Source organism: Chanodichthys erythropterus, chromosome 19, assembly GCF_024489055.1.
Source record: "Chanodichthys erythropterus isolate Z2021 chromosome 19, ASM2448905v1, whole genome shotgun sequence".
Taxonomy (NCBI): Eukaryota; Metazoa; Chordata; class Actinopteri; order Cypriniformes; family Xenocyprididae; genus Chanodichthys; species Chanodichthys erythropterus.
Genome location: NC_090239.1, coordinates 30633535 through 30660547, shown reverse-complemented (window position 1 = coordinate 30660547; position 27013 = coordinate 30633535). Strand labels below are relative to the sequence as shown.

At 35.9% G+C, this 27013-nt stretch overlaps 1 protein-coding gene across 1 annotated transcript; it reads left to right on the top strand.

The window, feature by feature from the left end:
• Positions 1-281: 281 nt before the first annotated feature.
• Positions 282-26018, top strand: pth3r (parathyroid hormone 3 receptor). The gene is made up of 13 exons (XM_067369586.1): positions 282-407; positions 11374-11479; positions 11923-12033; positions 12862-12983; positions 13441-13535; positions 16774-16927; positions 17009-17162; positions 17296-17356; positions 20946-21012; positions 21237-21331; positions 21661-21802; positions 22257-22298; positions 25435-26018. Exons 1-13 carry the CDS (start codon positions 342-344, stop codon positions 25870-25872), a joined length of 1653 nt encoding a protein of 550 aa, XP_067225687.1. The 5' UTR covers positions 282-341; the 3' UTR covers positions 25873-26018.
• The last annotated feature ends 995 nt before the right edge of the window (positions 26019-27013 follow it).

Genomic DNA, 27013 nt, shown 5'->3' with positions numbered 1-27013 from the left:
AAGAATATCATCTTTGATGGGTAAAGAGCGTTCAGTTGTCATCTTCTACTTGTTTCTTTACTTTAAATTGATTACGAGAAAGTGGATTTTACTTTTTTGGAAATTAGCCTACATGTAAGTGTATCCAATAAATTAACAAACAAAATACTTGTCAAACTCCAACAGATGAATCTCTGGTGGACACAACAGCGCCGGAATAGCAACAGCTGTAACACAATAAAGCAGTAGTGGCTACAGACTTCTGTTCTCTGTGCCTCGATGAGACCACCATGTCCTGAAAAGTAAGAGGAGCTCTCTGGTGAACAGAAGTTTTGGAAAAGGTCAAAGGTCTTGGGTTAAACATGTTGTCAGTGGAGGTCGCCGTGGTTTTTGTGCTGTGCAGTGTGCTGATGGAAGCCAGAGCTCTGGTGAGTACCTGATTACCGACATATGCCTGCGGCTTCCCTGCTTTGTTCATAGAAGAAACTTTAATGTCTACTTTAATATGTGTACTTTTGTGTACTTACAGTACACTTACCTAGTGAGCAATATAACATTTTTAGCAGTAGGTTCAGGGTTAGTACCTAGTCATTACCCAGTTATTATAATTACTATAACAAGTATGTACATGCAGAACAAGACTGTAAAATATAGAGCTTCCCACATTTTTTTAGTCTTTCAGTTGTGAAAAAGAAGTGCTTAACTGTGTTAAGTGTGCGTGCACTTGTAGTGGACTTCAGAAAAGTATATTTAAAAAATGTGCAGATAATATAATATTAATGAATGAAAGGCCACGTAAGTGTACTTAAATGTGCTTTCATGGTGAAGATTTCTTAACACATCTAAGTACACTTTTAATAGTGCACTTTGTAATAATTTCAAATTAAAAGTTTTACTTTAAATTGCAATTTAAATTAGTACATTTCAATGATCTCATTCTTTGATGAAGGACAAAATTGGCTAATAATAAAGAAAACGTAGTATAATTTTAACTGTAGTGCGTATATTACATTTAAAGTTAATATATTTTAAATGCACAACTGTGTAATTACAATACATGACATATAATTTTCAATAGAAATGACATAAAAAATATAAGTTTACCATGAATCCTTGTCAGTACATTCAGCAGTACACTTTAACCATATTTCAGAGACAATTGAAGTAATTGTGAAATTACACATAAAGACATACTTAAGTAGGTAAAAAACACTCTTAAGTTCAACTAATTGCATTTAATTTAAATTTAAACTAAAATAGGTTTTCATTTAATTGTAAATAACATGCAATCAATAATTTGGAAATATTATACATTCATTTTGCACTTAAATATATTCTTTTATAGTATATTATTTCTGTAATAAGTACACTTTTTTAAGCTATGCTTAAGTGTGCTTCTTTTTCACAATGGTTGTATAATGCTGTCTGCTGCTTTCCCTCCTCACCAGAATTATAGATCAATACCAGACTAATTTAACTACTTGTTTATTTTGTTAAGATAATCTGAATCTGCCGCTCAACTTGAATGCATAATTGTCAAATACGAATACTGAAATCAAATGCTTAATCAAAGCTTAAGGTTCCTTCCAATTTGTTCTTTTCTCAGTAGTTAACAATTTCCTAAATAACTAAAAGTTAATGAGTACATGCATCTTACAGAACTACTAGTTGCAGTTCATTTTCAGACACATTTCAGAATGAGAGAGAGACATCAGATCACGCATCATGTTTGTTTCCTTTATTTTGTGAAAAGCACAACATTTTGTTTTTGCTTTTTGTGAGTGTACACAAATAAAAGTAGACACTTAATAGTTTCGGATGATGTATAACACTGGAATGTATGACCAAATTCAACTGAGTTTTTTGAGTCTCTGTCAAAAAGCGAGGTGGTATCGCCAGTGTGACCGCCAACCCCTGAGAGTTAAAGGATTAGTTCACTTTCAAATAAAAAATTCCTGATGATTTACTCACCCTTATGCCATCCAAGATGTTTTTGTCTTTCTTTCTTCAGTTGAAAAGTTCACCTTATAGTGAACTTTAATGAACTCCAAATGGTTAAAGGTCAAAATTACAGTTTCAGTGCAGCTTCAAAGGGATCTACACGATCCCAGATGAGGAATAAGGGTCTTATCTAGTGAAATGATCAGTCATTTTCTAAAAATGAACTTGAACTAGCTCTCTTCTTCTTCTTCTCTATTAGAATTCCGGCAGTGTAGACGCTGCTAAGTGTATTACTGCCCTCCACAGGTCAAAGTTTGATCTTCATTATCATATACAATATGCTAGTGCAAGTATATAACAATTAGTTCAAACTGACCCATGGAGGGCAGTAATACATTTAGTAGCGTCTACACTGCTGGAATTCTAATAGAGAAGAAGAAGAAGAGAGCTACTTCAAAACGAGCCTTTATGGTTAAAAGTATATAATTTTTATTGTTTTTAAGAAAATGAGCGATTGTTTCACTAGATAAGACCCTTATTCCTTGCCTGGGATTGTGTAGAATGCTTTAAAGCTGCACTGAAACTGTAATTTTGACCTTCAACCATTTGGGGTCCATTGAAATACACTACAGGAATACAGGAATGTTTTCATCAAAAACCTTAATTTCTTTTTGACTGAAGAAAGAAAGACATAAACTAATTTGATGACATAAGGGTGAGTAAATTATCATGAAATTTTAATTTGAAAGTGAACTAATTCTTTAAGTACATTAGTATGTGAATTAAGTAATAAAATGTTATCAAAAATGAGAACATATTAAGTGCAAATATATGTGAAACACTTACCTAAACTATCCAGTCAACATTATATAAATATATTATATATATATATATATATATATATATATATATATATATCTTTATTTATTTCTTTATTTATATATAAATATATATATATTTATTTATATATATCTATATATATATATATATATATATATATATATATATATATATATATATATATATATATATATAAAGTCAAACCAAAATGTATTCAGACACCTTGAACATTTCATTCATTCATACAGTTTATTCACTATAGTTTAAAAAATGTTAATAAAATATGACAAGATCTCAGAGTTAAACTGTGTCAGAAAAAAATTATCTTAATTATGTCAGATAACCCTTAAGCAAATCATGGTCAGGTCAAAGTGTCTGAATAATTTTTGGTTTCATATTTTTATCAATTTTACTGATAGTCCACTGTATGAAGAATTTATGGGTATAATATGTCACAGTTTACTTTATTTTGCTATCTTCACTTACATAAATTAATTATAGTGTCCTGCACCCACTAGTAAAAATCTATCAAAAATATCAAAAATGTCTGAATAATTTTTGGTTTGACTGTATACACAACTTAATCAACAAATGTTATGTACATGTTCTTTTAGAGACATCTAGCACTAACAATCTTCACTGATGTGACTAAACTGTAAATTGATTTTTACTTTAAATCCAGCTTTGAATCCAATTCAGAATTCATCTTATTCACGGTCATTTGCTGGTTGAACACAAACAATCATCTTCTGGTGATCAGCTTTCCCAATAATACAGCCTGATCAATGTTTCATCAGCCACACAAATAGATTTGTTTGGTTTGAGTGGTTTGTGATGAAGACGTCTGACAGGGCAGTGTGTGTGAGATTCCCCAGCCGAGAAATCACTCAGCAAAGAGAAAATGACCCTTTTCACCCTTCACTCTGTTTTTCAAATTTTTGTTAGGTATAGGTAGCAAAATTTTGCACTTTCCAATAAGGTTTCATTTGTTAACATTAATAAATTACATTAGGGGAAAAAAAAAATTCTTAATTTTTGTTTTTACTACAGAAAGAAAAAGCAAAACTTGTATTTGTTGATGTAGGCTATTGTGAACTGACATGAACATTAACAAAGGTTAAATGCTGTAAAAAAATATATTATTAGTTCATGCTAGTTAATGCATTAACTAATGTTAACAAACAAGACCTTATTGTAAACTGTTACCAATCTTTAGCTTAAACTGGTATCGGCAAACTAGTCAAAGCTCAGAAATGTCCTGAAATTTGTCTTGGGTGTAAAGATTTGTATATTGTTGAAGGTTGTGCATGTCCTATATTTCTTGGTAATGAGGAAAGGAAAGTGTGTCTCTTTGTTTGTGCTGTCAACCTCAGAAAGACTTATTGGCCAATGCACATGCTCAGTGAAGCAGAAAATGAGTCGGTCAGCGAGAGATGAGCACTTGATAAACGGGCAATTTACACCCTGAAAGTCACGATTGATCGAGAGCATTGCCATACCATTAATTTCACCGTTGCTGGAGAAGGCAATTGGAATTAAATGTTTTCAGTGTTCTGGATATCATCTGTCAAGATGATATACTTACAAGTGTTTGAACACTGGGCAGTTACACAAACCAATTATTAAGAATCAATGGCATTAGAGTGCCTGACAGTGTGGTTGTTTTCCAAGGGTAAAAAACAACAATCAAATGAGACAGTTGGTTAATTGACTCTTTCAGTTTCAGTGTAAGTATTTCAACTGTAATTCCTCCTACTCCCTATCCTATCCCCCTAACCTTATTCCTACGCCCATGGCACTTTGCGCGAATTATGTGTGTAACTTCCGTTAAGCTGAAAACAATCAGTAAAAGGCTCGCTCTATGAACGCAATAGTATGTTTTTTTCTTTTCTTTTTTTCTTTTTTTTTAAACTGGGTACAATGAGATGACATTATTCTACCAATCAACCAGCGAACAATAAAAGTACATTTAAAAGTGTATGCTAAAAGCAATAACGGACAGGTTAAATATCAATGTAGCCTACTGTATTTTGTAACAGACGTTGTCAAAAATGTTCAGCATTTGTGTTATACTATTTCAAGGTGATTTCCATCATTTTGACAGATAATAAATTGTATGTACATGTGAAAACAAACCTGGAAAGAGAGATTCTTGCAGTCCAATGAATTATTAATGGGATATATCGTAAATTAAATTGGGAGAACACACCACAAATGTGCAGTTTGTTGTCATTTTTCATACTATTACAGCGGAATGCAAGGAAAAAAAGAAAACAATTATGAGGAAAAGAATGCAGCGACTGAAAAGAGCTCTACTTGCCATCTTGTTTTAACATGTCATGTTAAAATACCAAGCGTTACGTTATTCTTGAGATGTCTGAAAATAAAACATGAAGGAAAATCCACAGCTCATTCAGTCAAACTGACGGATAAGCTTTATTTGTAGGCCAGCCTTATGATTTCATTTCAGTCTTTTTGAATAGAATTTCCCCAAACCGGAAGTGCCACCCATAAATCAAAAGTAGGCTCGTCAGGAATAAGGTGGATAATATGAAATAATGCTGTGATTTAAATGCTATGTATCTTAAAGTATTTTAGTAATTTGAAATGAGTGTAGTCCAATTTCATTTGTGAGTATCAGCAATACACACCTTGTGAAGATATTAGAAAACAAATAAAGAAATATTTATAAAAATATATATTGCACAATATTATATTACATTAGGCTATATTTACAATAATTGTTTATATATTTATTATAATTAAAATTAAATTAAATGTTACTATTGTTCAAATTAAGGGTCTGAGTTCTGAACAAACCCTAAGTATTGGTAAACCCCAAATTTTCAGCTAGTAACTCATTCCCACCTGTGTGTGCTACCACTGTGTTGTGAACAATTCCTGAAATCATGTGGCTTGTCATTCCTCAAATGATATGTAATTGCTTTTAAGTAACCTGACAATTTGATATAAACTAAAGCATATAGGCCAGGTTTCATAGACAGGGCTAAGATTAAGCCAGAAGTTGGACTTAAATTAGGACATTTAAGTAGCCTTTATAAAGTAGCTTTTACAAACGTGCTTTACCAAAAAAAAAAAAAAGAAAAAAAGAAAGGGAAAAAAAAGAAAAAGATGTCAGCGCAAGTTACTTTCAGATAAAAAAGCTCAAACATGCATTTTAGTCAGAAATAATGTTAAGCCTTAGCTGTTAAACTGGGCAAGAAACTTACTGAATGAGGGACCCAAGTTATATGAGACCACCAGAATATATAGAGTTGGAGGTGAGCTCTTTTGACTTGAGCCTGTAAGTTACCTGTAACACAATAGAAACCACATAACAACATGCTAAAAAAATAAAATTAAAAAAAAAAACAAACAAGAACAAAAAAAAAACCCTCAGAACAGCCAGGTCAGTTTTGTTCATCAGAAAATGAAAAATATATATATGTATTTTATGCATCAAGGAGTGTCAACCCTTGTTAAAAAAGTACACATTAGCATAGTTTTAAAGAGTACTTTTATAAGTGCCTATATAAATATATATATATATATATATATATATATATATATATATATATATATATATATATATATATATATATATATATATATATATATATATATATATATATATATATATATATATATATATATATATATATATATATATATATATATATATATATATATATATATATATATATATATATATATATATATATGAATGATGTAGGCCTACTTATAAAGGACTCTCTAAAGGAATATACTTAAAACTGAATGCATGATATTTACAATGAAATAACAATGTACGATCATAAAATTTAAAATTAAATTTAGTTGAACTTGCTTGAAGAGTAGGACTTAAGTGCATCTTTATATGTAACTTCATAATTATTTATATTGTCTCTGAAATATGGTTCATAAATGTACGTAAATGTACTGACAAGCATGGTAAACTAAATATACTTTAATGCAATTTCTATTAGAGCATTAATATATATATATATAATTGCATATTTGTAATGATAAAGTTGCATTTTGCATTTAAAATATATTAACATTGAATGTAACATCAAAAAACACAATACAGTTAAAAATATAATCAAGTACTTTAGTGTTAGTCAACATATCAACATATAATAATTTAAATATAATGATTTAAAATGTACTTTAAAGTAAAACTTTTAATTTGACATTACATAGTGCACTTTTTAAAAGTCTGCTTAGTTGTGAAGAAATATAGTCATGAAAGTGTACTAAGTACACTGAGTGACATTTTATTTCATTAATATATTATCTGCAAGTGCAGTTTTTACATGTGCAATATACTTTCAAGGTCTGAAGTTCACTACAAGTGCACATTCAATACTATTAAGTGCACTGCTTTTTCACAAGGGAAATCATTCCAATAAAGTCAAATGGCTATTGAACAAGATAGGACGGGACTTGATTTATTCATAGATGATTGGATTGTGACCTGTGAACAGTACACTGGAACGGAGGCAGATCTGAATGCAATAGCTTAACTGCAGCACGGTTTTATAAATACATCAGCAGAGAAAAGGAAGTCTTGTTACAGGAAGAGCAAGTTATGACATTCTGATTAAAGATTACAAGGTTGAAAAATTATAAAATATAATCAAGTATGGACAGATGAACCAATAGCATGCATTATGAAAAACAGGGCCATTTTTGATTTCATGCCAACTTAAGTTGTTATTTGTGTAGCTCCATTTAAAATACGTCTGTATCATTATTATGTTTGTGAAAACTGTAAATTTTGCATTGAATATTTTTAGGCTTTAATGTTAATATTGTATAAGTTTATTAGCAGTAACATGAAACAACAACAAAGAAAATGTAAAATTTAATTTATTGAAGTTTATTTATTTATTGAAGAAATATTTTTTGGGCTTGTCTGTGCAGAAATCACTGTAAATATTCTACTTTTGAGTGGTTGCCAGAGAGTTACTTTGGGTGTTCAGGGTGGTTGCTAAGAAGTTGCTTCTATTCAGATCAAAAGGGCTCATTTCCAAGTCTCTGTAGTATTCTGATCTCACATGAGGTTGGGCATTGTTGTGCACCAGGAGGAACCCAGGACCCACTGCACCAGCGTAGGGTCTGACAATGGGTGCAAGGATTTCATCCCAATACCCAATGGCTGTTCTGTGTGTCCCTCCTACCATCACTGACCCACCATATATATATATATATATATATATATATATATATATATATATATATATATATATATCAAGGGGACATTTACATGACAACAATGTGCTAAAAAGGAACGTTTTTTGAAAAGTTTCATGTAAAGAGAACAACGTTGTCAATACGATCCTGTTCACACAAATCTGTAAAATCGACGAAAAACACTGTATTATGCATAGCAGGCCAGTAGTTAGTGATGTCACTTTGTAAAGAAATACTACACACCTATAGACTGAACATTATGCATGCACATTATTTCACCATTTTTACAAATGTGCGATTTTGTAGTTATGGAAACGATAACAGTATTGCTTTCAAAAACTTGCTCTTTGTAACCCATTTTCAAGTTTGTTTCCAGGCCCCCAAAATGCTGTTGTCATGTAAATAATGACTAAACTGCATACAAGTTTTCTGCTTTTAATTGAAAACCAGGGACGGGTGGACACAATAGGTTGCTATGGTAATAAACAGGCACACACTGAACTAGGTCAGCTAAAGTAGACAGGAAATAAACACAGAGAACATAGAAGTTAGAACTAAGCTAAAATAAAAAATACCAAAACAGAATTTAAAACCTGACATTACTCCACCCCCTTCCCCCCTCCCGGTAGGCACCTCCTGGCACTGTTAACAGAATCTACACTGTAGTGTTGAGAGGGAAAAGGTCATAGAAAAAAAGGCAAGAGGAAGAGTCCACAGGGGAACAGGAGGAAGTGTCCATGGTGAAACTTGAGGAAGTGTCCATGGAGAAGCAAAGAAAGTAAAAGTCCAAGGGGCAGTCAGCGGAGGGAGGAGCCAAGGAGCGACCCAGAACTTAGATAATCTGGAGGGCCAAGAAGGCGCCAATGTCTCATGGGACCAAGACGGAGATGGGGGCTTAGAAGACCACAGTGGAGCTGGAACGACTGAGGACAACAGTGGAGCCGGAAGGAAGGTGAAGCCCATTAGAACGAAAAGGGTGGAGGGCTGAGGTGTAGCCATAGGTCTGGAGGTCCAAGGTGATTCCAGGGTGGCGTCTGACTAAGGTGGAGCCGGAGGGATGAGGATGGAGCCAGTAGGATGACTGTCCACATCGAGACGAGGGTCTTGTGCATGGAGGCCTGAGGTGGAGCTGACCCATTTGCCGGTGTGTTTGACCCATTGCCTGTATTTTGGATTACGGATCTGGATAGTTCCTCTAATAAATCTGTTTGGATCTTCACTCAATCTCTGAGTTTGGTAACAGAAAACCTCATCATGTACAGATCCAGCAGTCGAGTGAGACCCAGACCCAAGATGGCTGCCACACCAGAGTCCCCAATCAAGATGGTTGCCACGCCAGTTTCACAAATTCTCATGCCAGAGTCAGACTGGCTTCAAGTCTACAGGAAATACTGTTGTCATCTGTGCGAGCAGCTTATATCTCAGCGGTAATGTCAAGTCTGGGGGTTTCTGAAGTGGTCCCGCTGTCAACTGTACTCCCTGTTACCGCGATGGCTATTTGTTGTGTATGGACCGAGCACTGCTATTCAGCTGAAGAGTTCACTCTAGAGCCTGCTTCAATCTTTGTCTGCCCTGTTAAGTCCACAGAGGTTGTACATGCTCTTCCTATCTGCCTCAACATGACCACAGAGGTCGTCCATGAACATTACCCATAATCCACTGCCCAGGGTAATCAACCATGATTGTCTTCAGTCGTTCTTCATTACCTTGTTTAGCCCAGCCTATATAAACCCTGTTCAGACTGTCATTCACTGCGAGGTTTTGTAAGTTGTTTCACTGCATATCTGAGCGTTTCCTGGTTTCATGTATCTTGGTTATTTTGATTCCGTGCCTGTCTTCTGGATTACCCTTTATCTGTGTGTTTCTGTCCCACTGTTGTTTATTTGGACTGATTGCCTTTGTTTGACCCATTGCCTGTATTTTGGATTACAGTTCTGGATTGTCTCTATAATAAAGCTGTGTTTAGATCTTCACTCAGTCTCGGACCAGTTTGGTAGCACTAGATCTTTCTTTCTTTCTTTCTTTCTTTCTTTCTTTCTTTCTTTCTTTCTTTCTTTCTTTCTTTCTTTCTTTCTTTCTTTCTTTCTTTCTTTCTTTCTTTCTTTCTTTCTTTCTTTCTTTCTGAATGTATTTAGGGCACAAATGCTTCTGTTTTTCTCCAGTCATTAGGACCCAGAGATCAGGGCTCATAATGTGGGATGGTGGTGAGGGATGCCCATGGGTGTGGGGGGTGTAAGGTTGGATATGCTCTCTCTCATCCTGAAGGTTGAAGAGAGCTCGTCACATACCACAGGACAGTGCAAATATTTCACAACACTGAGAGACAGCACATCAGCCTAAAAGAAGGTGTGCCAGATGGGGTGATAGATGGATGATATGTCAATGATTTCAGCTGAGATCTTGAAAAATGAAAAACCAAAATGTACAGTATATGCTTAGAAACAAACAAGGTTTTTGTCAGTCTTTTGTGGTCTGACATGTCACAAGCATCGCCTGTGCGATGCAGATGAGATGGTAAAAACAACAAATCTACTAAGAGAGCGTCGTATACGTTGACTTTCTTTTTTGACATGCTTCCCCTCCAACAATGCTGGTCTGGGTTATGTAGTACTGTGTCTTGCATTACATATGACTTCTAAGCAATGAGTAATGAGGCAGAGAAAAAAACCCTCAAATTATAAGAAAGCAAATACTACATGATAAATATTATAGAAAAATGCATGTAAAAAAAAGTTTATTGGGAACAAAATTAATGGTCCTATAGTGGAAAAGACACCACAACTGATGGACAGTCTGCCAAATGTACTAACAAGCATTTATGGTAAACTAAAATATAATTTAATATAATTTCTATTTTATATTTATAATGTTGAACATACAATTTAGTACATTTTACATATATTTACTCAAGTATGTTAGTCACAGTTCAAAATAAGCATATTTCTTAATTTGACATTATGAATAGGCCTTTTAACAAGTGCATAAGTGTGTTAAGAAACTCGTACACATAAGTGGCCTTTTATTTCATTATTATCTGCAAGTAAAAAAAATTCTTAATATACTAAAAGTGCACATCACACTTAATTTTCACTTGGAATAAGAAAAAGGTTGAAATCTGTTCGTTGTAGGCTAATTAAAATCACACCATGGGATATACAGTAAAGATGCCTAAAGATCAAGAAACAACCATTGTGTTTTTAATGTACATACATTTATTTTTAATTTTTATGAATATAATTTTATCTAGAAAATGTAGACATCGACATTCAAAAAATAAAACAAAAAATAAATATATGATGATACTGTGCTATGTTATTCAATAAAATACATATAATCATGGTTTGGTTTGGGATTATATATACTAAAAGGGTGAGAATAATGTTCTTTCTTTCTTTGTTCTTTCTGCTCTTCTTACAGATTGATTCCGATGACGTCCTCACCAGAGATGAACAGATCTTTCTTCTGATTGGTGCACGCGCGAGGTGTGAGAGAAACATCCGTGCACAGTTAGATGTGGTCAGAGGTATTAAATTTTTTGTGTAATATAGGGCTGCTATACAATGTCTAAATCTGACAGCTACTGAAGCAATCAAATGCATGTATCTTCCTAAATCTACATATCCAATTTCCTGAAGACAGCAGGATCGAATTAGAATGCGGCCCTGTTTATAGCAAGATTTTAGGATAAGGTATATTGATTTGAGCTCGGGTTCCTTTGCTATTCGTAGTGATGAGTAACTAGCAGGATACAGGCTTACCCAGAACTGAAATGAATACGGATCCACTGTTTGGTTATGAGAAAAGATTCAGGATTCATATCTTTGGCTTCCTATGTTGAAGAAATTAATTTGACCTGTCACCTTCAAACATTTTTTGTAGAATAATTTGATTGCACATATTTTGCGTTAAATATAGAAGTGTTAAACTTGTAAAGCATATGAATCTGATATTTTTGTGTATTGTCAGAGAATTACTGTGTTCCTGAGTGGGATGGGATCATTTGCTGGCCTGCAGGAAAACCCAGTCAGATGGTTGCAGTTCTGTGTCCTGAGTACATCTATGACTTCAACCACAGAGGTCTGCTTAACCCACCTGAACTCAATAAAATTAAGCTGACAATGCTCAACTGTGCTATTTTGAGACACCATGAAATATAAACTAAACTGTGCTTGTAATATACTCTGTATTTAAAAAATAATACATTTTTTAAATACAGAGATAGTATATTAAAAGCACATTTTAGTTCATATTTCATGGTGTCTCAAAATAGCACAGTTAAGTACACTTAGACGTTCTTAAGATTCTCTTAAGAAGTACTAAAGAAGAATTTTTAGTATATTAAGTACACAATTTTATGTGCGAAAATAGAGCACTTACATTATACGAGTGTACTTTTTTTTCACCTGCTGCCAGGCCAGTAGTTGGCGATGAAACTTTGTAAAGGAACATTACGTGCCTACAGAACACGTAATATGTATGCGCATGACATTACAGTTTTCACAAATTCTCATTTTTGTTGTTTACATGGAGACAATAACTGTATCGTTTTTCAAACTCTTGCAATTTGGAGATCTCACCTGCATAGACAGCAGTATGCTTAGAATAGGCCTACTGTACTTTTCTTAAGAATAGCTAGCTCAAAAGATTAAGTACAAGTAGACCAAATATTCTTTGACTTTTGTATGTCAGTATAGGCCAAATACATTTAAATATAAATTTGTTAAGTATGCTGTATATCTGATACAAAAAACAAAACAAAACAAAGGCTGAAAGTATAGCTACTCTATTTTTTTTTACTTCTTTTTTGTAAAAGTACACAAAATAGCTGTGTTAAGAAATGCCCTCAGAGGCTGATACTTTTTGGTGTACCTATTTATTTACATGTCTGTTTTACATGCATTTTAGGACATGCATATCGCCACTGTGATGCATCTGGTAACTGGGAGCAGGTGTCCACTATAAACCGGACATGGGCCAACTACACAGAATGCACCACTTACCTGCACACTAATCACAGCGATCAGGAGGTGTGTGCATTTTTCATAACCCATAGGCAGCTATTATCTAATCGGTGGCATGCACCACTATTACTGTTGCTCATAAGTGATTTGAACAAATTCCCAACTGTAAGTATTAAACTTCAGAATGTAACTGACTGACTGCCATTTTCTGAATGATTAGAATTTTATCACATGGCAGAAAATCAATATATTCAATACAGTATATAATTGAAGGACCTGAACCATATCTATAGGCCAGAATATCATATAGACTTGTACTTATTGTACATGAGTCATTAACTTAACAGCCTACAGTAGCAACCATGCAGAAACATCCACATAGTATAACACATAGAAAATGTATTTAGTTTGGAGATTTTTGTCTAAAGGTCCAAAAGGTCTAAACAAGAGCATAGACTAAAATGTATAGACATTAACTGATTATATATATACTGTTGTGTACTATTTTGCTGTGTTTATGTAGGAGGTCTTTGAGCGTCTTTACCTCATGTACACTGTTGGGTACTCCATATCACTGGCGGCGTTGCTGGTGGCGGTCTTTATCCTTTGCTATTTCAAGTAAGTGCAAAATGAGCATTTCAACAAGACAAATTTCATGTTTTAAATATACGAGTATAATGAATATGTCCAAGGTAGTAAACACTTTACAAACACAAATCTAATCCTGTAGGATGCTACATGTTTCCATGTCTCCTCAGTCAGTGCCTGATTCATGTTCATGAGTGTGTGGTGCCTTGATGCTTATCTACATCCATGTGATAAACATGTGTTCACTGAGATATCTTTGCTATAATATGATCAGAAAGTCAGCAGGTTCTCTGCTCTCTGAGGAAGAGAGTAGGGAATAGTGGTGCCAGTCTTTTTGCCCTTTATCCATGCAGAACCCTTTTGAAAACTGTAGCATACACTCTAAAAAAAAATGCTGTGTTAAAAACAAACCAAAATTGGACCAATCAGATGTGAGCAAAGTAACACTTGACACATCCAACACAATAAAGTCACTCCCCCAGTTTCTCTTCCTCCAAATGAAAGGTCACTATATAGTAAAAACAAATATTTAACAATTAAATTGTTTGGCTTTAATGATAATTAGAATTATTTTATGATTTATATATGACTTATACAATTATTATATGATCTATATTATTATGAATCCATTACACATAAGTAATTTTAGTTTGACAGTTATTATTAAGCATTTATTTAAATAAATATTAATATATACAGATCATGTGTAATATAAATATGCTGTAGAATTAATAGATAACTCTTTAAAAAATGACTACATGTGACCTTACATGTTTGAGTCTCTATCGCTATATTATCAACTATATAAACTAACTGCACAAGTTTCACTTGCACTGATAGAGCAAGATAATTTGTTTTATTTGTCCTCTTTCATGGACAAATATTTTTTTTTACTGTAAGTGCATTTAAATTCTTCATTTTCTTCAATCTCTTAACCTTCAGCAAAAGAGTTTTGAATCACAGTTTGCCTCTGTTGCAAGGCATATGATTGGCTGTTTGCCACTGATATCACACATTTATGTGCTCACGCTCCACAAACTCAAGATCAAAGCCTGAGTTGACAGAGAAAGTTGATGATGGTACCAACAGAGCCAGATTGGATTGAACTAAACATGACATATCGCCCAACTCTGGAGGAGAAGGGTTGGTGGGACTAGACACTGGCGACACTGCTGGATGATGGTCGATGGCACAGACCCAGAGCTCTCCAGTGCTGATAGCCCGTGGCAGAGACGAGGGAGGAGTCCAGGTGGTGACAAGGCTGATGACAGCTGGGGGATGACCTATAGAGGTGTGGCCGATGGATCCGCAGGTGCAGACAGAGAGCTGATGGGAACGAGCAACATCGCTGGTACTGGAGACCTAGGCAATGGCATGGCGTTGACCGTCGAGGCGGAGTCAGAGTACCCGAGGGCTGAGGGGGAGCTCATGGGAGCCCACTGCAGTCATAGGGGTGGAGGGACGGAGTGCAGCGGACGAACCGCATGTCTATGACGGAAGTGATGTGATGACCAAGGGAGAGTCGGCAGGACTAGGGAACCCGGAGGAGCCACAAGTCAGAGGTTCTCCGGTGGAGTGGAAGGTGGGAGGAGCCAAGACGGAGCTGATAGGTCTACAGGCCGAGATGGAGTGAAGAGTTGCAAGAGTTCCAAGACTTGTCATGGCAGGTGGTAGCTCTCTGTCTTCGGGGGACACACACAAGTGCTCCGAGGTCGAAGGTGGTGATTCAAGCTCTGGGTCTGGTGGGGTCCTGGATCGGGGACGGACGCTCTCCAGACACCTGATGATGGCTTCTCTCCAGTTGAGATCGGTGGTGTCTGGGAGGTCCACGGGGTGGTGAAAGTTCACCCCGATCCATAACATTGATTTCAGGGTCTCGTCATCAAAGGGGCAGGTGAGGGCAAGGTGAAAAAAAGTTTGTGCAAAAGACAAAAAATCTGCAAAACTTCGGCAAACTTTGCGGCGTAATCCATTTGTGATCGGTCATCTGTAACAGGTGCTTGTGGGAACACAGAAAAATATCCTTCTTGAAAAGTTGATAGATGATTTCTTTAGCACATAGCTGTGATCGAATCATTATCAGGGACGTTTGTTTTATAAGCAGATCAGAATCTAAACTAAATCACAAACACATAACTAAACTTACAAACAAACACATACATGCATACAGTTTACCAAGGGAAAGAGAGAGCTGAAGCAGAATACAGAAAAGCAAGAAGTTACAGCATCGTTTGAAATTCAGCAGATCAACAGCCTTCAGCAAACCATCAGTTTAATTTTAACAGGCCCTTCTTTAAAAGGGGTAAGGATACTTAATGTATCACATAATGAGACTAAGTTTGATACTTGCATGTCTCGCCCATTTGAATTAAAACTGTCCTGATGCAATTTGTGGAGGCTCCCGTTGAATCTTTGCTAATATTGTCTTGATGAAAGAGAAAAAGTTGGATTCAGAGGATCTTTGGTGAATGGAAGGTCTATACTGAAGCCTGGCACAAGCTTGGGGTTCCTTAGTAGTTATTAGTACAGCATCATCTTCACATCAGCGTTTTTCAGTAAAGGAAATGAGAGGGGGAAGAGACCGTGGTCTTGTGATCAGTGATTTTAAAGGTGAAGATGTCACACCCTCTTGAAGTGTCTGAGCCAATAAGGAGTTTCCCCTTTGGAGGGAAACTTTTACGAGTCTTTGTTCTGTAGCAAGATATTAGCATAAGACATTGGATGGATGTTTGAGAGAAGAACCTTCTAGATTCTTATAATACTAATGTGTTATAAGTAAGTAACATGTAACATAAATTACAAAATAGGAAACGAAAGTTGGAGTCTGTAGATACTGAACATGCTACCCATGTGATTTTAGTTAACTTTGAGAGAGTGAGTTCTGGATAATTCATTAAATATAATGAATAATTGTGTGTCTGGTTGGTCCAGACGCTACATGACATGCAGGCAGGCAAGTAGTGCAAACACATAGGTATTACTGTGACTGGACAAAGAGTGCAGGACAGGGAACAACTTAAGTAATGACACAGATGATTAACTCAAATAACGCACAGCTGATGAAGATAATGATTAGTGTCCATGGTGACAGATTGTCACAGGAAAATCAGGAATATGTGATCAATGACAACAAACTGAAAGTCCATACAAACAGAAACTAAACCGAACTAAACATGACAGTGATCTATGAGACACTGAAATTAATCAATTTCCACCACTACTTTAAAGTCAAGATTCTTTTCTCTTCTGTGTTTCTTTATTTCTCCAGACGTCTCCATTGCACCCGTAACTACATCCACATCCACCTCTTCACCTCATTCATATGCAGAGCAATCAGTATATTTGTGAAAGATGCCGTTCTTCACACCGTCACAGATGACGGCAAACTAGAGGATGAGGCAGTTGGACAAAGACCATATATGGTACTCACAAAAACACATTTGCACATGAATACATAATTAATGCTTCAAAGCCTCAGTTTTATTGGTCTGTGTGTTTATCAGGTAGGCTGCAAGGTTGCGGTGACCCTCTTCTTGTACCTCTTGGCAACCAATCATTATTGGATTCTGGTGGAAGGTCTGTACTTGCATAGTCTGATCTTCATGGCCTTCCTGTCTGATAAGAACTGCCTGTGGGCTTTGACAATCATAGGCTGGGGTGAGTTTCGTTTTGAAGATAGCAACTTGATGATAATATTTTTAGAGCAATCCATTATGATCTTGAGGGTGAAAAGAAGATAGGGTTTTCCACTGATGTCCTGTTTCGTTTGATTTTGTTTTCTCTTTCCTAGGGATACCTGCAGTGTTTGTATCCATATGGGTCAGTGCCCGGGCATCTCTGGCAGACACACAGTAGGTTTATTTGCGCATTCGTTTTTGTATAAGGTTTCTGGTAAATCTCTAAATGTTAACACCTTGGAATAAATTCCACATGATCACCTGTTCCTTGCCTTCAGCCTGAGATGCTTGGATAGGCTCCAGCATCCCCATGACCCTAGAGGACAAGTGGTTTGGATAATGGATGGGTGGATGAATGATCACCTGGGTGATGAGCTTTGTTTGGCTTGGGGCAAACATAGCACTTCACTTTTAGGCTAAATAGGGCCCATCAGACCACAAAATGTTCTTCCAAAAGGTTTAGGTTTTGTCACTGTTTTTTAGCAAATTCCAGACATGACCATATGTTGCCCTCTCTAAAAATAGTTTCTGGCTGAACCTGTGAAGTCAAGATATTTATGGTGTGATCAAGCAATTAAGTTCATGTTTTTGTTCATGTATTTGGATAGTTCAGCCAAAAGATCATAATTTACTGTACTCGCCCTCATGTCATTCCAAACCAATAATACTTTGTTTAACCTCTGAAACACAAATTAAGATATTTGTAATGAAACCTGAGAGGTTTCTGTCCCTGCATTCAAAGTCCAGGTGGCATATGAACTGAGTTGTTTGTGAACAGATATTATTGCTTTATACTGTATGATGAAGAGATTTAATTTAGGCTTTTATTCACATAAACACACATATATAGAACACAGTGCATATGGTAAACATGGAGGCTTGTGTGTGCGTCACGTGTTAGAACAAACCTCATTGGTGCATCAAACACATGTTTGAGCTTCCTTGTTTACCATACAGTTGTATGTGACATGCTCTTTGTGTTAAACAATTAGCGTTCAGTACATGGAAAAGACATACAGTGAGTCTCAAACTCCATTGTTTCCTCCTTCTTATATAAATCTCATTTGTTTAAAAGACCTCTGAGGAACAGGCGAATCTCAACATAACACAGACTGTGATGACAGTCGGGATCATTAATGTGTACGCCCCCAACTTTTGCATATGCCAGCCCATGTTCAAGGTATTAGACAAGGGCAACCAGTATTAACGTTTGGATCTGTGCACAGCTGAATCATCAGACTTTATGCAGATAAGCAAGTAAGGACAATAGCAAAAAATGGTAGATGTGCCAATAATAACTGACATGATCCATGATAACATGATATTTTTAGTGATATTTGTAAACTGTCTTTCTAAATGTTTCGTTAGCATGTTGCTAATGTACTTTTAAATGTGGTTAAAGTTATCATCATTTCTTACTGTATTCATGGAGATCAGAGTCATGTCGTTATTTTCATTATTAAATACTTGCAGTCTGTATAATTCATAAACACAACTTCATTCTTTATACATCTCTCCAACCGTGTGTAATGTTAGCTTCAGAATCAAATAAACACCATACTTACATAGTCGGGTATGCTGCATGACCACACTTTGTAAAGATCCATTTTGAGGGTTATATTAGCTGTGTGAACTTTGTATATGCAATGTATTATAGAGTCGTGAGCTTGGGGGCGGGGAGTGCTAGCATTTAAAGGGTAAGCACGCTGAATTGGCGCATATTTAATGATGCCCCAAAATAGGCAGTTAAAAAATGAACAAAAACAAATCTATGTGGGTTATTTTGAGCTGAAACTTCAGAGACAGGGGACACCTTAGACTTATATTACATCCTGTGAAAAAGCATTCTAGGGCACCTTTCAGGGTTAATTAAAAATACCCTAATTTGTGTTTTGAAGATTAACAAAAGTCTTTTGGGTTTGGAATGACTTGTGGGTGAGTAGATGAACTTTGACAGAATTTTCATTTTTGGGTGAACTATCAATAAACATAAATGAACATTACCCCACCAACTCGAAAACATGCAGCAAAGACGAATTGGAGGTGCTACATTATCCATAGGTGTGAATGAGAGTGCAAATGTGTGTGTGAGCCCTGTGATGGACTGGCCATTTGTCCAGGGTGTTCCCCGCCTTTGGCCTGAGAAGCTAGGATAGGCTTCAGCATCCCCGAGACCCTGCAGAGGATAAAGCAGTTTGAAGAATGGATGGATTGATGAATGAACATTCCTTATGAACATTTCTGTTGTTATTATTCACACTTTTTTAGTGCAAGTTATTATTAAGTTAAAAAAAAATCATAATCATCATATCATCATAATCTTTCAGCAAAATGTAACAACTTCTTGTACTATGGTAGGTAATGCAACCCTTCTAAAATATTATTAATAGTCATCACAATATACAGTAACTCTAGTTAGAGGTAGGGTAGGCAATTTCAGCGAGGTTAGCAACTAGCTTTGAAAGCATAAGATCTTCAGAGCGCTCTCCAAAGCTAAACCTCCTCCAAAACACAGCAGAGTCTGCAAAGAGCCACGAGAGATGGCGTAAAATTACCTCATGTCTCAAAGCACATAACATTACAATAATAATGAATGTAAACAACTTACAGAGTTTGGACTTCTACCACCTGATTGACACGGTTCATCTCAGCGTTAATAGTGTTGCCATAGAAACGCATAATTCCGAGTCTGAGGACGTGGTCAACTCTAATTACAGAAGTTACGACATGGCATGAATGCAGCATAAGCTTGTTTTGGTTCAGGAGGAAGTTTAAAAGGCAGCTGCTGTTTGTTTTTGGCTCTCAGTGGCTGTCTGTCTACAACAATGCAAAGCCTCATGAACGCACTGATGATGTGTGATGTCTGCATGATCAGGGTGTGTGGCGCTGGCGTTACGGAGATACATATGTTGACAGGCAGGTAGGACATCCTATCATTGCATTCGGACCAAATGCAATGACTGGACTAACATTTTTTTGGTCCTGTGACTTCCAAAGAAGACACATGTACATTTTTTTTTTTATATTTACGCCACTTCATTATTGATTGTTATCAGGATATGAAGAGAGTTGAACCAGTATAAAAAAGTGTTTATGAAAAACATTGCCTACCCTACCTTTAAGCATTACTAAGCATATAATAGAGCTTTGCATTACAGTTAAAAATAACAATTGGTGTTAAGTATAATTATTATAATATAGAAGTTATAGCAGTAATAGCAAAGAACAATAGATTTAAAATAAGGCTATCAAGTGGTTAATCGTGTGTATATATACATAATAAATATACACAGCACATACACACACACATATATTATGTAAGCACAAACTTTTATTTTGGATGCAATTAATCATTTGACAGCTGTAATTTAAAAATAAGTGTTACTATTGAAAGTGCTCTGAAGAGTGAGCTTGACCTACAGGCTCCATGTCAAGGTCAGAAAGTCAAAGTGGGTGCAGGTGGTGTTTCAGGAGATGAGTAAACCTTCACAATCCACTGCCAAGTCCCATTCAGGCATGCATTTATATGAAATGGCCACTTTTCCGATCAATATACAATAAATGTAGAGCAAAACCTGATAAATAAAATAAGTAAAATGTCACTTCAGGGGAGTAAAATGTGTGTTAAAAAAGCTGTGAATACTGCAGTGTTGAAAAAAAAAAAATCAATGTTCATTTCACGTTGCAACACAGTAAAATGGAAAATAATAGATGATTGTGAATACTTTCTGAAGCATTGAAGGCTGGATTTGTGCATCTCTAGGTGCTGGGATATAAGTGCAGGCAACCTGAAATGGATCTATCAAGTACCAATCCTGGCAGCCATTGTTGTAAGAAAAAGAAAATCCAATAAATTATAATAATAATTACAATTTTTAAATGAGATATGCAAAAACAAAACTCTATACTTGATCAAATGCAAACATGTATCGTTCATTTTTTATGAACACTTATTAAGTCTTAACGCACGCATACAAAATATGTATAAATATTTCCTGTCAGTAAATTCACTATACTGAAAAGTCACTTGTGTTCCTTATAACTCTTCATCTAGGTAAACTTCTTCCTCTTCCTCAATATCATCAGGGTTTTGGCCTCTAAGTTGTGGGAAACAAACACAGGAAAACTGGACCCTAGACAACAGTACAGGTTATTAATTGCTACACACACACACGTTTGTGGTTTTTATACTGTACAAACTGTATTTTCTATGGCCCTACACTACCCCTACCCCTAAACCTACCCATCACAGAAAATTGTGCACATTTTTACTTTCTCAAAAAAAACCTAATCTGTATGATTTATAAGCCTTTTGAAAAATGGGGACATGGGGTAATGTACTCATAAGTCACCCTCTCCTCGTAATACCTATGTCATGCCCATGTCATTATACAAATTTTGTCCTTATAGGTCACAAAAACACGCGCACACACACACACACACACGATTTATAGTGATTTGTTTGTTGTGGCCTGTAGGAAGCTGCTGAAGTCAACCCTGGTGCTGATGCCGCTGTTTGGAGTTCATTACATGCTGTTTATGGCTCTTCCGTACACTGAAGTCACAGGTCTGCTGTGGCAGATTCAGATGCATTATGAGATGCTCTTCAACTCCTCACAGGTATGCCATTTTTTAAAAATTCAAATTCAGGTCTTGTTGGGGAGCTCATAGATATTTACATAATCAATAACTGTTGTATGCACAAGCCTTACAAAGCACAATCTTTGTGACGTTTGTAATATAAAATATAATTGTGATATAAATCAGCTATCTCATATTCGCTACTGTAATGAAGCGGGGAAATTTCTGAATTTAAACAAATAACCATTTAAATGTTTAGGACATTAGCATTGGAAGAATGGAAAACATTTGGAAATGTTTTCTCATTAAAATCAGAATTTCCTATTAATTCAATAGAATGTGAGGGCATACTAGGGAATACCAATATGGCAGTGTGGCGGCTTCACTTTTTATGATATTATGAGCAATCCAGTTCTCTATATAGATTAGTGGTGGAAAGACAAATTACTAGTTTCATTGTTGCCATTAAAATAACTGAATTTTATTTCCTTAGGGTTTCTTTGTGGCATTTATTTACTGCTTCTGCAATGGGGAGGTGAGTGATTGACACTTTAGTGATTCTAATTGTCATCTTTAAAGCATGACAAACGACTATTAAAACAATGATTTAAAATGTACTTTAAACTAAAACATTTAATTTGACATTATAATTGAGTACACTTTTTAAAAGAAGAAACAGCCATGAAAGTGTACTCTCTGTACTGTATGTATGCATTGCTTAGATTAAGGGGCCTTTTATTTAATTCATATTATAATATCTAATTATTTAATTATCTATTATATTATGCTTTATTGGCATTTTTTGTACAACCCCATTTCCAGAAAAGTTGGGACATTTTGTAAAATGCAATAAAATCAAGAATCTGTGATTTGTTAATTCTCTTGAACCTTTAACTGACAAAAGTACAAAGAAAAGATTTCCAATGCTTTCACTGACCAAATTAATTGTATTTTGTGAATATAAACAAATTTAGATTTCGATGGCTGCAACACACTCCAAAAAAGTTGGGACAGAGGCAAAACAAAAGTGAAAAGGTTATAGAATATTATAGAAAAAAAGTTAAAAGGTTTTGAAGCAGTCCACAATTAGCAGGTGAATAGGTAATAGGTGAGGGTATTGGGATTGGGTATAAAATGAGTATATCATTCTTTGCAAACAAAGATGGGTCATGGCTCACCACTTTGTGCCAAATTTCATGAGAGAATTGTCAGACAAATCAAAAATCACATTTCTTAATGCTGTTTTTAGGTCATTAAAGTGTAAAGTCTTTAGTTCTTTCACCATCTACCATGCATAATATTGTGAAAAGATTCAGGGAATCCAGAGAAAACTCAGTCTGTAGGGCCAGACAGGAAACCTCTGTTGAATGAGCGTGACCTTTGACCCCTCAGACGGCACTGCATGGCAAACTGCTGTGTTGCTGTGTTAAAAATAGCCACATGGGCTCGGGTGTACTTTGGAAAACCGTTGTCACTTAACACAGTCTGCTGCCGCATCAAGAAATGCCTCTTGAATCTCTGTTACACAAGGAGAAAGTTATACATTGCTTGCCTGCAGTCCAGATCTCATATTGAAAATATATGTCACGTCATGAAAAGGAGAATCAGACACCAATGGCCACAGACTGCTGAGCAGTTGTCTTGTATCAGGCGAGACTGGGCAAAAATTTCACTTGCAAAACTGTAACTTTCGTCAAAGGCACAATATGCAATTTTTCGCTGCTAGAGGTCACCTATTTAAGACAAAAGCGTAGCTTGATGACGCCAAGATTGAGCACGGAATCATGGGAGATTGTCGTCTTCACCTTACAGCCAGCTGAAAAGAATCGGGATGGGACTCAGGCAGAAATCATGTTCATGGATGAGATTATTAATGTAGTATGAAGCAGGGCAGGGCCAAGTGCTGTGGGAGCTGAACGAGGCTGCTGGAGCAATTGTTAATGAGAGACGAGTGCAACTTTTATTATGCCACAGTCGCTGTTTCCGCTTCTTCCAGTCAAGCGTATGTGGGGTAACGCAGCACTGTTTATCATATTGGATACATTTGACTGTTGACAATGATGTTATAACGTTACTCTGTTCGCTTGGTGGCTGCTATACTGCAGTAATCTAGATATTAGAATATCATATTAATAAATGCTGGATGGCTTGTGTTGTTAAATAGCATGTAATTAATTTTAAAACATATTGTATTACATGCTATATTACTGTTACTAAAAGTAAAGCTGCATCTGATAATGCTATGCTAGCCACTTGACAAAATAGTGTTGTCTCTGAGGCATGATACTTGCAGAAAATCAAGAAAACTAGATTTAAACAATAAGAATAAACGTGTTGAGCTATATAACAATGATTCGTTTTCTGTCTATGATTGCATCCAAACAGTTGCTCACCTGTCTAATAAAACACATAATTTATTAAAGCATTTTTGGTGTTTCCATGGTTTCTACAATATAAAACCGGAAACCGAGGGTAACGCGGGTATTGGGTATGATGTCATTGATAGGTGACGCATGGACATGGTCCGTGTCCTGGTTAAAATTGCTTATTTCTCTGAATTTAAACATTCTTGGAAACATCTAGGATAATGTAAGTACAAAAAATCAACAAAATATATAACACTGTTCTATTGGTTTTTGGATATTTTAATCCAAAAATCTAACATATTGTGCCTTTAACTAAAGGTTGAAGAGATTTAACAAACCACAGATACATTTTACAAAATATGTCAACTTTTACAGAAATGGGGTAGTAGATTAAAAAACACCATAATGCATTAACTTTCATGGCATAGAAAAAAACTGTGAAAATCAACATGAGGGTGAATAAACACAGAATTTTAATCTTTAAGTATTTCTATGTTCTGGAATATGATAACATACTTTGAAATGCTATTTTAAAAGCTCCTGATTTTGTTTTATAGGTCTCCTACAACAAGGTCAAAAACACTTTAATTTTCTCATAATTTATATTGCAGAATTACCTCCTTTCTCAGTGTGTGAAATGGTTTGATAAAGAACCCGGTCTCTCTAAACCCCTCCTTTCAGAGAGTCTACTCTGCTCTTATTGGTCATATGGCCCAGTCTGTTGTGACTAGTCTGTCGCTTATAGAGCTTGTTGGAGACAAAATGCACATTATCATATCTGAATTTCAGTTGCAGAGGCTTTCTCAGCACTTTTCTCAGCACCTTTTTAAGTTCATGGATTGCTTTTGCAGCACAGACAACAGCGTCTTCACATCAACAACATGAACCAAACTCTTCCAGGCCTCAGTTACAACTACAGTGTTTGAGGGTCAAAGTAGATGCTGTTTCTGGGCAGCCAATGAAGACCATAGGCTGGCATTCTGCACATTTGTTACACACCTTGTGCAGGAAGTAAGGCTGGAATTACTGATGACTCATTTCAGGCAGTTCAGAATCAGTTATTTCGTTTGGGAGACAGTAACTCCATTTATCATGCACTTTGATGTATGAAACTTTGCAGGCCTTTTTCATTTACAAACAGCTATATTACATCCTACATGAAAAGTAATATCCGAAAAAGCATAATTGAGGCAACTTTAATGTTGAAGAAATTATTACACACATCACCTTTTAAATTTGTGTTTCTCTCAGCCCATTTTTTTGTGTCTGACTTTTCATTTCTCTCTATCATGCCATCATGAACAGGTGCAGGCAGAGGTTAAGAAGGCATGGCTGAGGCGCAGTCTTGCATTAGACCTGAAGCAGAAGGCTCGTGTCAACAGCAGTGCAGGATGTGGGAGTGGCTACTATGGAGGCATGATGTCACACACCACCACACAGAGCGTGTGTCTCAGTGTCAGTGGTACTAAAGGCCTGCCGCTGGGGACCATCGGGGGCAAAGGACAATCACGTCTCCACCATTCAGGAAACTTACCTGGCTACGCGCCTCACGATACAGAGACTGTGTTTTATACAGTGCAGCAGCATGAGCTGGTTCTGAGGCAGACTGATGGGAAAGGGTCTCCATCCAAGCAGACTAGCAGGAATGCAGAAGAAAGTGAGCATGATGTTGAGCCATGTTTTGTAGCAGATGAGGAACATTCTGGTTCCATGTCTTGGAAAGAACTGGAAACAATGCTTTGATGGTCTCTTGGCTGGATATTAGTGGTGCTTACTGTTGTTAGAAACTCTTAAGTATTCAATAGGCTAGTATTGAGTCAGAATGAAACAGAAGTCGCGGTAGTCTTTTCTTATTGTGACGTATTGTGATGTCATGTGAGTGACAGGTCGTCCCGCCCTCGCACCAGTAAACACGTCATCAGGGAAGAGCAGAGATGATGCTGCAAGAGAGAGGGGAAGTTATTTTGATTATAGATTAAGAGGTGAATTAAAAAAAAACAATAACGAGCACAGATAAATCATTTATTTAAAAAAGCATATGGCGATATTCCATAAACATAAAAAAAAATGTCAGTTTTGATATTGTGAGTTTAAATACTAGCTATAAGCCCAGTCAATTTCAATCAGTATTTTCAACTAGTCTCTTGTTGTCTTAAAAAAAAAAGAAGCAAAATTTGAAGTTATGAGGCACTTGTGAAAGTGAATGGAGCCAATCGGCTCAATCGGATTGAAAAACGTTCATGTAAACACCTTAATCGATCCAATAGGTTGGTTTCACGTGACGTCACAGCAGCAGCGCGAATGTGCGGAGGGCAGGGAGTGATGTTTCTATATAGGAATCCTATCAAAAACTCAATATTCGTATGTTTTGCGTTGTTTATGGTTGCTCAAATCGTTAAAATCGAGAACCCAGAAGGTGTTTTTATCGTTTACATATCTTATACCGTTTTTTTTATAACTTATTTAGTTTTTTTAACTTTAAAAGTTGTCGCCTTTTATAGCGTTTTGCGTCTGCTGATACTGAAATGAATATGGATACCTTACCTTTTGTTTTTGAATTGGTTAAATATTCACATTCTTCATGCTATCGTTTGCAGGGAGGAGAAGATATTTTATCCTATTGAATGATAATTTGGTGTTTTAACTTCATTTTTGTAGAATTCCGTTCATGTTGATCTGGTTACCATGAAAACAGTCACGCGCTGCTGCTTCAGCCGTCGTATTGTAGAAAATGTCCAAATAAAATAAATGTTTAACAAGCTGACAGAAGTCGATGCATTTCTTTGTTGGAAGCGTGTAAATGTAACTAGTTTTAATGTTGTTTTTGTAAATATTCACTTTCCCATATGACTACGAAGGAGAATCGGAGGGTCACATTCAGGGA